Source organism: Centropristis striata, chromosome 22 (genome assembly GCF_030273125.1).
Source record: "Centropristis striata isolate RG_2023a ecotype Rhode Island chromosome 22, C.striata_1.0, whole genome shotgun sequence".
Taxonomy (NCBI): Eukaryota; Metazoa; Chordata; class Actinopteri; order Perciformes; family Serranidae; genus Centropristis; species Centropristis striata.
Window position 1 is genome coordinate 17,579,406 of NC_081538.1, and position 12,815 is coordinate 17,592,220.

Genomic DNA, 12,815 nt, shown 5'->3' on the forward strand with positions numbered 1-12,815 from the left:
CCCCATGCCTCTTTTAGAACCCGTTCTTTGGTTGCGAACTCCTGGAAGTTGACTATGATTGCTCTAGGGGGTTTGTCAGGTGCCGGTCTGTGCGCGCCGACTCTATGTGCCCGTTGTAAGTTTAGCTCCATGCCGCCCGGGATCGGTAGCTTGCTCCGGATGAGCGCCTCCACAAACTCCAGCACCGAGTCTTCTCCCTCCTCTCCTTCTGCTACTCCAAAGATACGGATGTTGTTGCGTCTGGAGCGTGACTCTAGGTCATTTAGTTTATATTGCAGGGCTTTTTGCTGTTTTAAGCAGGAGCTCAGAGCTTCGGTCACTTCAGCTGCCCATCTCTCGACCGTCTCCACCCTGGACTCAGCCTCCTCCACCCGGTCCGATAGGTTACGTACATCGGCGCCGAGCTTATCCAGTTTACCTTTGATTTCTTGTCCAAGATGTGTGAATTCTTGTCGCAAAGAGTTGTTATCGCCTTTTAGATCCATTTTGAGATCGTTAATCGCCTTAATTATGTCTGCGGGCGCCATCGCAGCTTGGTCCGCTTTGTCGACACTTTCTCTGGCTGTCGTCGTGTTTTTCGGTTTTGTAGATTCTTTTTCTTCGGTTTTTTGGCTTCTAAGTGATCTTCCCCAATCCATCTGTCCTTTTTATCTACCAATACTGGATTTTGAGTTAGTTTGGGTGTAAATTGCGGTTTGTCTGGGAGAGCGATCTCACCGTGCGTCTGGTTACTCCATGTGCTAATTGATTTCATTTTAAGTATTCTTTTTATCCCAGGGACTTTTCTAGCCTATATATATTTCAAGTCAGTTACAGAGTATAAAACAAAAGTTATATGGAAGTCCTGAAACTGTGAGAATGGAACTAAACAGAGGTGATAATTCAGTAGTTGCAGCAGAGAAGAGCAGAGGAGAAACTGCTGCTGTGTGTGCGGCCTCAAGAGTACAGAGTTCCTTGAAGCTCATATTGTAAAAGATACATGTTCTGATGTTTCTTTTATTCTGCCTGAGTGGGCGTTAGGAGTTGCACTCGGGTGTGGTCAGCATCTAGTGACAAGTACAAAAAATGCATGAAAATGAATTAAAGTGGGTCACGTCATTATGGGTTATGGTCAGCACTATGGTACCTCAGCGCAGTTTAAAAAAAGATATCTTAATTAACCAGTTATTCAATGCAAGACAAGAACACTAAAAATCATCCGTATCAAACACATCTACGACATTGTGTGATCCAGGTGGTTGCTCTCTCTGCTGTTTGTGACAATAATCCCTGGTGGTCTTTTAAAAATATAAAATGGTGTACAAAATTTTTTTTAAATTGTGCCTTCTCTCTTTTTCTATAATATGCACGTTTTTGGCTGTTCTCTGCATGGATGTATTATTCTGCTGTTAATTCTATGACAAGTGGCAGGCTAGTTACTCACTGTAGCTTGACAATGCTTGTTTCACCTGCTGCAGCTTCCATAGACTTTTAATATTCACTATTATCAGTTTTTTTTGTGAGTTCTGTTTGTTTTTTGGTCAGTTTGTGTAAGGCTACTGTACTGTAAATTTCCCATTTGCTTATATGTCTTGTTATTCGATTATTGTTAACCTTGCTGTCTGGTGTATAAAACACCTGCAGATGTATCAAATAATCAGTTGTACACACAGGCTGCACAGTGGAGTCTGTTAAAACTGATTTTACCATGATGGATACGATGTTTCACTCATCTACTGTATATTCTGACATTTAATGTTGCTTCCAACCAAGTCATTTGATTGGTCTAGCGGCTGTCCATAAGTGCTGATGTAGAGGATAAAATCACTGGGAGTTAGTGCAAACACTGTAAGGCAAACATAATTGGCTATGAGCAGCTTTCTGACTTGGCTAAAATAAATGGTAAATGGACTGCACTTATATAGCTCTTTTATCCAAAGCGCTTTACACTACAGACTGCGCTCATTCACCTGTTTACACACACATTCATACTGGTGGCCGAGGCTACCAGGGCACACTGGTGCCACCTGCCACCATTGGGAGTTCATTCACACACTGATGAACGCAGCATCGGGAGCAATTAGGGGTTCAGTATCTTGCCCAAGGATACCCATGGTCAGGGATCGAACCACTGGCATTCCGATCAATGGGTGACTGATCTACCAACTGAATAAAAATTTGCATTCAGAAGACTAAGCTGAATAGACAGCAGGAAGCGATGGAAGCAATGTCCTGTCTGAGGTGTAACTTACTCATCAGAATCACACATGATGCAACTGTCAAACAGGCAGTAACTTGTTCACTGTTTGCGCAACAAATGAACGCATAAAGATAATTGTTCATAATACTAGTAGTTTGTCTGCGGTAATATGCAGACCTGCACAAGTAACACAAGGAAAAGCATTGAGTGAAGATGTATTTATACTCATTTAGCCATTACAAACAATGCACACTATTCAATAAAATCCTTTGCAAAGTGATGTAGTACATGAAAAGTAATAAAAACATATGACAGAGCCCTAGCATCCAGCGTTAAGCGCCTTCCATGGTTTTCCATGTTTGTTCACCCTTCAGATATTTTGCTGATTTATGTAACAATAAACTGTAAGAATTCAATTATTTTAGGCATACCTGCAAGTCATTTCATTATCATCATCCTTATTCTTTTTTTAAAAAGGAATACCTCAATAACGAGCAAATAATAAAGAAAAATCCTTCTCTAAAGGCACAAAGAAGTGTAAAATAAACATTATTACCAGTATCCAAACATAGAAACAAAATGGTTTTCATATAAAAAATGAGAACAGAGTTAACTGTGGGTTGACTCCTCTCACACCGACTTGATCATCATTCTGGTGGCCTTCATGGAATAAGGCACAGTTTTCCAGGTGTGCCAGTGGAGGCCTGACGCCCAGCCGATGTTGTCCCCAGCAGGATGCCAGTCGCCGTTCAGACTGGCAGAGCCACAGCGGCTGTACCACCAACCTCCACCGTCTGCAGAGGCACATTCCCTCTCAGCAATATCACCGAAGATGCACTCAGGGTTGCAGCCGTCATTGTCGTTGTCGATGGTGCTGAAGCCGAAGCCATTCTGGTTGATGCCTGTGTAGGCTCCACGGATAGCATCACCTTTGGACAAAGTAAGTTTAGGATTCAAAGAGTGCCTTTAAAATGTTCGACAGGTATAAGATGAAGACAATTTGAATTTCCAGTACAAGCACACAGGAGTAATAAGGTCAGCAAGAATAGTTTAAGTTTAACAACATTAACTAACATTAGCCACCATAAGCTACTGGGCATACCAGACCAAGTCGGACACATCTGCAATGCCGCACTTTCTGGTGTTTTCACGGTCATTTTGAATAAGATAGCCACCACCAGTGTAGGTTTAATTGATATATACATATTTAACAATCTACATGTGAAATTTAATTTATTTACATGGAGATTTACATGTCTAATTACAATACCAAAATAACTCTGATGAGAGAAAGCAGTGAGAACGCCTGGGTGACACTCAGGCGACGATCATAAAAGTACATCTTTATTTTTACTCTAGTGTATTTTATTGTGAAGGACAGAAGTACAGTCTGGGTGTGTTTTGACACACGATGATTGATGATGGTGATATTTATTTGGCTTACCCAGAAATATCCAAATTCCCCCTAAAAACTCAGCAGCCCCCACTGTTTTAAAGCGCACGGCTAATTTACCGGCGTTAGCGTCCTTTAGCCGACTCTGCTAAACCCAATCTAACATACATGGTTCGAAAGATAAGAAGTTAGACTTTAGTTTCACACCATTTAATTAATTGGAAGCATAACATGGTCATTTATATTGGTAGTTAATGCGAAATTTTGATAGAATCTTAGCTGAACGGTGTCCAATTTGGGATACAGTTACACTAGATATATATACGGGTGTGGAGGGAGCCTTCTGTCTGTGCTCTGCATTCATTTCATCTGAATTTCTGCATGTTTTCTTTAAAAGCTTACGGACACAAAAGAAACAGCAATATGACTGGAAGTCATGCGGCGAGTGTAACAAATAGTTTAGTGTTTTGTTTGTGAACATTTCGTTCTCTTTGAACAAATCTTTTATATGACTGGGGAGTAATCACTAGTCTCAGTGAGTGATTCGTTCATTTTCACGCAGTACGTTCCGTCATCACATGGCAGCTGCATCGGCTCAGTCAGGACAGGAAACAATTGAACTCAACTATGCGTCCTCAAATTTCAATCTCTCGTTCATTTGTCATCAGCCCCAGGGCTGTGGGCTGAGCAGCACAAATGAGTCGACTCGTCTCATAATAGATTGTCGGGTTTGTGTCTGCCGTTCATTTGTCATGTGACAGGTAGCTGAGCCAAAGGGCTGTGGGTGCTGCACTAGTTAAAATGAACAAAATGGGTGGTCTGTAGCGTAGTGGGTTACACAGGCGCCCCATGTGCAGAGGCTACAGTCCTCGCTGCGGTGGAGCCGGGTTCGAATCCGGCCTGAGCTCCCTTTGCTGCATGTCCTCCCCTCTGTCACCCCCTTTCTATCTGTCTCACTATCAATAAAGCCTTGAAAAATGGCCAAAAAAAAAAATGAACAAAATGACTTAAGAAAAGATTTGTTCAATCGACCGTTCCAGAGTCAGTGACCTGAGTCAGTGAAAAGACTTCCCAACACTAGAATAGTTCAGGTCAGACACAACCACAGATCGTCGTGGAACTTTTTGAGCAGATATTAGTGGAAAAAAAGTACCCGTCCACATGTCGTGACTTATTTATTGGCCTCACAGACAACAGTTGTCTTCAACACTGTCTACGCTTTGGCCCTCGAGGTACAGTCTTATGACCTCCTCCACTGTCGCCGTGTTTGTCTTTAGGAACTGCTGAGCTGAGCTGCTCTTCAGTGGATAAATTGCTTAACATCCAATCCAAAGTAAAGGATATATGAAAGTATGTGGCCGGTGAGGTTACATCAATACAAATGGACGCATCTTTTTTTGTAAGTGAAGATAGACACATTACAAATTAGGTCATTTTAAAAACACAATTACAAAAAAGTTGGGATGCTGTCTAAAATATAAATGAAACAGAATGATAGTACAGCACTGTCAGCCTCAAGCTGCTCTACACTTTGGTATGAAGGCTGATTTTGAAGCTGCTGTACACCACAAAGAGCAAGAGGGCGCTATTGTTTCAGAGAAAACAGACCTTAAACAGAGTTTGTGTTGAAAGCAGATATAGTGGCAGAAATTCGAGTCAAAGAGAAGATCACATTATATGTGATTCAAGGAGCAAAGGTCTTTAAAGGAAGGCAAAAAGTTGTCCGAAGCATAAGCTCAAACAAAATTACTGAGGCCTTAAAAAGCCACAAGACGCCTTTAATTATGGAGTCCAGGACAAGTAATTTACAAGGTAACAACAAGAAACAATAAAACCTCTATTATTGGCTTGTGCTCACAGACTTGTCTTTATGCTAGGAATATCTGCACTACGTATCTTTACTTTACGTTTATTAAAATTATCAATGAAAGTGAAATAAATGGGATAGCCTTAGTGTGTCTGGTAAAAGCATAATGGAAAGAGGAACAGTGAGAAAAGGCATCAGTACCTGCATTTCCGTTGTATTTCCCAACATGCAGTTTGAAAGCATTTTTTGCATTTCCCAGTCTGAAGTGTCTGTACTCTGCGAAACTCGTGGAACTGTCGTGGTCCCACAGGTCCACTCTCATGGTCCACTTCTTGGTCCTGTTCTTGGTCAGAGAGAAAACCTTCTTCAGACCGAGCCAGTGGTCATCTGAGGGAATCAGTAGAGCACAAGGAAAGGATTGAAGGTTTTTTTGTCTTTGCAAATAGACACATGCACACACTCACAAACGCACACACACAGGCACACAGAGTCATAGACACACACACACTCAGACAAAAACACACACTCACAGGTACATATCTTCTCACAAGGACACACAAACACACTCACAAGCACACATGCATGCACACAGTCAAACCTAAAAATGAGGCCTTAATTTTGTATTACATGAAAAGTAATAAAATTGACCTACAATTGACCAATAATAATAAATTATATATTGACTGGTTTTAGGACATGTAAAAAAATAAAATAAAATAAATATATATATATATATATATATATATATATATATATTTATTTTATTTTATTTTTTTACATGTCCTAAAACCAGTCAAATGTCTTGGGGTCCTTTTTGACCCCTGAGGACCATAGGTAATTTTTTTTAACTTTTTTTTTGCTGTAATTTAAAAATGAACAATGTTTTCAAAACAAAAAAACAAAAAAATTTGTCATGAGTTGCCTTAAAAGGTGAAAAAAAAAAGTTTGTAATCATTTTTTTCTACATGTCCTAAAACAAGTCTGATGTCATGGGTGAGGAAGATAGGTGCTATAAAAATGTATAAAACACGTAAAAATGTATGTAGAAAGTTGAAATTCATATTATCTATAAAGGATGCAGAGGGGCACATATGCTGAAAATTCTATGAAAGTTAACCTATATTAATTATATGTTGAAAATGATTTGGGGTCAAAAGGAGTACAGGAGGGTAAAAAAAAAAAAAAAGAAGATAATTTCTGTTTTAATTATCTATTTTTTTATTTTATTTTTTAAAGGTTTTTTTTTTTTTGTACTTCCCTTAACCGACTCTACACTCTACCGGCCAGTAGAGGCCGTAAGTCATCAGCAACTGCTGAGTTTATATAGCTAAGGCATTTCCTGCAATCAGCCAGGCTAAAAACAAGTCTTACCTCGTTTGTTGTAGGCCACATTTTGGTCTATTCCAACATGTGTTCATTGCTCTACATTGTGAAACCTCTTGCTATAGATACCAGTGTAAACATTAACGTTACATTGTGTCATCAGCCCTGGTCGAAATAACCACTATTGCTGCTTTGCGCCCTGGATTTATAAAGGGAACTTTATACCTACTGTGTCAGATAAAATGGAAAACCAAACGCAGTCAAGTCGCCTATGAATTTGGTTTATTGGTGTAAAACAGGGACACTGTATTGCACCAGGTAGTCCTATAGCTCAATGCTAATTGAGTATAAGTTAATTAATAAGTACAAACAAATACATTAATAAAATGTTTTAAATGCATCTGTAGGACCGGCCAGTAAGCATTTGTTATTCATTTTAAACCTAGTAAATCTGATACTCTGATACTCTGATACAAATATGAAACTCATATTTGTATGACTGGTATTCTACTGTTTTTCTGTAACTGAAAAGGTAGTTTTGTTGTGTTTGATGTAACTGTCCCGCTTGTTGATGAACTTTTAAAATCTTTTTTCACCATGTGCTGTTAAAACACATTTTTTAATCATGCAGTATCTCATACAAATAACAACAGTGGTCATAAACAGAACATTTCAAAGCTGTATGAGCTTTAAACACTCGGCTGAGTGTTTGTTTTGTTGTCCTACAGGCCTGTGACCAGGAGATGGCAGCATAAGACAGGTGTGATCATACCAAATAGTGCATGTGCATCATGGCTGCATCAATATTCAACAATGCAAGTGAGTCAGTTCACACAGTGATTTCCTTCAGCAATGGTTGACACCACAACCGGATTTGCATACATTTGTTTGCGGTAGAATATTTGCATGTTTATCACGGATATCACAGTGTAATCAAATCTAACTGAGCTGGATTCTGTTGGCCTACGACTCTTCACTCTGACATTCTGGAGGAGAGCTTTCATATGCATTATGAGTTAAGACCGAAGACTAAGACCCTTCTGGGCATTTATAATCACTGTGTAAAGAAGGGTGTGTCACCTTCGTCCCGAGTTAGATTTTGCCCCACACCCATCAACAAACATAGCCAGTTTTTTTACTTACGTGTCAAGTTTCCAAAACCCTTTTTGTATGCTGTCCATTTCCTGTTGAAGGAAAGTGCTCCTCCACTCCGCCTCTGGAAGACCGTCCAGCCTCCATCTGTCCTCATCTCACAGAACACCTGAGCAGGCAGTCCAGTAAACATACATGTGAAGAAAAACAGCTTCCATTCTTTTCACACACTACCAGAAAAACATAATGACCTAAAGATAAAACACGACTACACAAAAAAATTATAAAGAGAAAGAAAACAACTACAAAGAGACACAAAACAATTATAAAGAGACACAAAATGACTACAATAAGACACAAAACAATAACAAAAAACATTAAAAAACTACAAAGAGACACAAAACAATTACAAAGAGACACAAAACAATAACAAAGAGAAATAAAATGACTACAAAGAGACACACAGCAGCTACAAAGAGACACAAAACAATTACAAAGAGACAGAAAATGACTACAAAGAGACACAAAACATAAAACAAAAAACATAAAACAACTACAAAGAGACACAAAACAATAGCAAAGAGACACAAAATGCCTACAAGAGACACAAAACAATAACAAAAAACATAAAACAACTACAAAGAGACACAAAACAATAGCAAAGAGACACAAAATGCCTACAAGAGACATAAAACAATAACAAAGAGACATAAAACAACTACAATGAGATACAAAACAATTACAATGAGTCACAAAACAACTACAAAGAGACGCAAAATGAAATACATTTCAGTAAAACATGACACAACAGAAAATATTTTGTGGTAGTATTGACAAGGTGACAACAGTAATAAAGGGGTGTAGCTTAGAAAGTCAATAACAAGCAATACATGCTTTCTACTTTTAATTCAGATGTTTTATTTACCTTAAATGGAGCCTTGGATTTGGAGGGCTGGATAACATAAACCCCACTGGATGCTTGTGGTGAGAGAGCCTTAATCTGTGTGCAGTCTGTTCCTAAGGTTAGCATGAGAAAAAAACATGAGTTACATAAGCAACATTAAATCTGAATGTGTGCAATAATAACATTCACCGTACCTTGAGAAGAAAGTCTTGAAGGTTTCGTCTAGTAAAACCGTAGAAAAGGAGTTAAAGTGAGACTTCACAAGTGAATTGTAAAAAGGGATTTATAAAATACAGCCAAGACTGAGGGGAATACTAAATTATCTGAAACATATTGAAGAGAAAAGAGGGTGAAGAGGTACAGGACAGTAATGCATTCACTTGAGGAAAAAAAGGAAAAAATAAAATAATGACAAAAAAAGCGGACAAAGCTCTTCTTCGTAGAAAAATGGATATTTTCACAGTTTTTCTAAATTGATGAGATAAATATTTCAGAATCCTGTCAATGTTTTTAATGAGGAAAAAAAAAATCTTGTTTTTCTTAATAAATAAAATAATTATCTCATGAATTCGAGAGATAGTCTCATTAAGAAAAACTTGGATAATAATCTCATTAATTCAGAATTCAGTTTTCTGAATTAAAATGTTAGTTAACTCAGAATTTTGAAAAAAGTTTTTAGTTGTGTTTGTGAATTCTTTTTTTTCTTGAAAATGCTGCCCCGTTTTTCTGAAAAATTTAGATAATTATTTCATAATTCTGAGTAAGGTTTTTAATGAAAAAAATATCTGACATAATTATTAAATTAATGTAGAAAAACAAGAGCAGAAGTCTTATTCCATGAAAACCTTTCACTTAGAATTCAGAAATAATTATTCCATTAATTCAGAAAATCCGGGCAAATATTTTGTTTCTCAAGTGAAAGCATTATGCTTTTATGAGGAGAAGAGTTAATAGCAGGTAGTTTTTATTACCATAGCCTGTTCTGTGCAGCTCACAAGAAATGCCAAGATGAACATACAATACCCAACAGGAATCTTCATGTTGACCTGAATTTAAAAGTGACGTGTCAACTTTAAGAGTTAATGTTTCTTTTAAAACATTCTATACAGAAATGTCATCTTTTAGTCAACACTAAACTTCCACAACAGTGTTACTTGAATTCATGATACTACCATTAACAGCCAGCAATAATATAATAATTCTTTGTAGCACTTACCTGTGTGTTAGGTGAACCTTGTATGCTAACTCAAATTCCACAACAGGAAAGGCAGACTTTCTCATCAACTAAACCACCACACCTCCTTCATGTTTACGACAGATGCCGTCACTTCCTGCCATGCACACTGAGCAGGACCAAAGTCTGAACAACAGAGCCAGTCATCTAGCTCCCCCTACTCCTCTAAAGTAACTTGTTTTTTCTTACAAAGTATGTCACACGGCTTTTTTCTTAACAGCTGTGACTTTTAAACACTGCTGTGCTAAAATGTGGCCGGCAGTGCTTATGGGCATCTTACTCAGACTTTTACCATCAGACTAAACAGCTCAAGTCAAACAAGATTCCAAGGCTGACTCAAACAAGAAATACCTGCTGCTTGTTGAAAACATGATAGAGTGCCAGAACTGGAAGAAGCCTGTTCTGCATGCCATTTACTCACCGTTTCCTCATGCAGGATAGAAAGGCTGTTTCTCTTGGCAATTGTGGGTCCAGAGGATGAATTTCAGTGACTTCATGGTTCTCTAAAATGTTAAACAGTGCCAGCAAACCCAGAAGAATGGTTTAAAGTGTGAAACCAAGAGGCACTGTTGTCATTTGGGGTCAAATTACAACAGTTCCTGTGTAACTGCATCCAGGTTTTAAGTTTGGAAGTATTTGTGCAACCCTGTTCTTTTACCCAAATGTTAGAAAGGTTGTTTTATTTCCTGAAGATAACAAGATTTAAAAAGATAACATTTGCTGTGAACACGGAAGTGTTACTATGAAAAGCCACCATGTAACACCATGTGACATGTCCAAAACAGAAGCAAAGAAAAGTCTTGTGCATCTGTATCAGACAACCAAGGACCTGAGAATTTGTTAGTATCTGACAAGTTGGGATAAGAATGTGTTTTCCAAAATTTTTGAAAAACTTATTTGCTGTTTTATATTGTAATTGACTGCTGACTCCTCACTCACTCTTAAAACAAGCTTTACCTAGTTTGTTGCAGGCCACATTTTGGCCTTTGTCATGACTCAGAAACTGACATCCATAGAAAAATGTGGTCTCATTTTGAAGCAGGGCATCTGCAGATTAAATCAATCCTTGACATGTTCTGATGAAGTGCCAGAAGACAAGGTGAGTAAATACCTGTGTTTCTTATCTCTGCTGTTAGGTTAAAGTTGTTTCTCTCCTCATTTACAAGTATCTGTGGTGGGAATAAGGATTTGCTCTGTTTTTTTAACTATTATCCCTGGCAGGTGTAAGCTTGTTGGGGGTCATACATTTGGTCGCATGAGTGCATGTGTTATCTGTCTGTCCGTCTGTCCGCAGCTTATCTCTTATGCTATTGGACCAATCAACCTAAAAGAAAAATTTGCCGTTTGGTTAGTCCAAATCAGAGTAAAAATTGATACTTTTGGTTCGTTTTGTATTTAGTCTGGTTTGCTTTCACAGTGCAAAAATTTTTCAGAGGGCTAGAAATATACTTGCAGTATTATTTCTTATAGGTTGGAAAGTTGGCGGAAGAAAATGTAAACACGGAAATAAACAAAGCAACATGAAGCTGAACACGGCCCAGATGTCAAGCAAACATCGGATAGAAGTCCAAGTCAGTCCTCTCGTAGTCATGTTGCATCTGTCGCTCTGTGTACAACTGGTCTCAGACCAGTTGTTTTTGGCCGCGTTCAGACTGCCAGCCAAAATCCGATTTTTAACCCATCCAGATTGGAACTGCATGGCTCTTTTGAAGTCTGAACAGTCACAAATCACATGAAATCCGATTTTTGCAAACTGGATGGAAACCACCTTCGGGAGGTAGTTTCAGATCGCATTTGGACAGATGTGTCTCAGTCTGAACCGCTTCAAACACTCAGATCGGTTTTGACTGTCCGTGACGTCACTCTACGCGGCACGCATAGCGCCGGCATCACAGAGACGAGGAGTCCACCGGCAGCCGCGCCTGACTCATGCGGGCCCGACGGGGGCGTCCATCCGCCCAGTTTCTCCCCTGGTGCGTCTACCTCGACTGGACAGTGATAAGGCCAATATACTGAGGTGACCTGCCTCCATCATGTTTGTTGTTGTTGTTGTTGTTGTCGCTATCGGATTTGAGTAGGAATCTGATTTGAATCAGATTCGCCTGCAGTCTGAACGCGGCCTCAGTCTGCTCCAGAGTTTGATCGAAACAGACTAAACTTTGGATTGTAAACAGCTGCTGTAGTTGCCGTTCAGTACGGTCTTACTACCAACTCGTCAGATATTGACATTGTGTCATGCCCCAGCCTCTGATACAACTGCACAAGGGACCCTTTTGCTTCTGTATGAGACACACCAAGTTTCTATTAGGTCCAATGTAAACCCATTCACGACAATATTGGATGCTTTGATAATGGGTGTAATACAAAGAGTGGGAAAGTCTGTTTAGGGTGGGAGTGGCAATGGATTTTTTCAAACTAAACCCAGATTTGGACCCAGAAGAATGGTTTAAAGTGTGAAACCAAGAGGCACTGTTGTTATTTGGGGTCAACCTGTCTAACTGCATCCAGTTTTTAGGTGCAGAAGTGTTTGTTTTTAAGTGTTCTTTTACCCAAATGTTAGAAAGGTTGTTTTATTTCCTGAAGATAACAAGATTTAAAAAGATAACATTTGAAAGTGACACACCCACCAAAAGTCTTGTGCATCTGTATCAGACAACCAAGGACCTGACAATTCGTCAGTATCTGACAAGTTGGGATGAGAATGTGTTTTTCAATTTTTTTGAAAAACCTATTTGCTGTTTTATACTGTCATTGACTGCTGACTCCTCACTGTTCTGATCCGCAAAAGTACCAGAATACAAGGTGTGTTTCTTATCTCTGCTGTTATCTTGAATGGATGTGGTACAGTGCTGTCTGACAGCACATGTGCATTACAGCACCTCT

General features: G+C 39.0%; 1 protein-coding gene across 2 annotated transcripts; it reads right to left on the reverse strand.

The window, feature by feature from the left end:
- Positions 1-2,382: 2,382 nt before the first annotated feature.
- LOC131960849 (angiopoietin-related protein 5-like) lies at positions 2,383-10,468 on the reverse strand. 2 transcript variants are annotated; one of them, XM_059326122.1, is made up of 7 exons: positions 10,354-10,468; positions 9,670-9,744; positions 8,893-8,920; positions 8,720-8,811; positions 7,846-7,963; positions 5,581-5,766; positions 2,383-3,108 (listed from the first exon to the last, which is right to left on the reverse strand). In XM_059326122.1, exons 2-7 carry the CDS (start codon positions 9,736-9,738, stop codon positions 2,810-2,812), a joined length of 792 nt encoding a protein of 263 aa, XP_059182105.1. In that variant the 5' UTR covers positions 9,739-9,744; positions 10,354-10,468; the 3' UTR covers positions 2,383-2,809. The 2 variants fall into 2 exon arrangements, with proteins under 2 accessions (XP_059182105.1, XP_059182104.1); XM_059326121.1 differs by lacking the exon at positions 10,354-10,468 and adding an exon at positions 9,915-9,988.
- Positions 10,469-12,815: the final 2,347 nt, after the last annotated feature.

Bases quoted from the DNA above. Each gene is read 5' to 3' on its own strand.
- LOC131960849 (XM_059326122.1), bottom strand. From the start codon at position 9,738: ATGAAGATTCCTGTTGGGTATTGTATGTTCATCTTGGCATTTCTTGTG. The intron at 8,812-8,892 runs GTACGGTGAATG...TGCTAACCTTAG, and splicing joins TTCAAGACTTTCTTCTCAAG to GAACAGACTGCACACAGATT. The intron at 7,964-8,719 runs GTAAATAAAACA...CTGCCTGCTCAG, and splicing joins AATCCAAGGCTCCATTTAAG to GTGTTCTGTGAGATGAGGAC.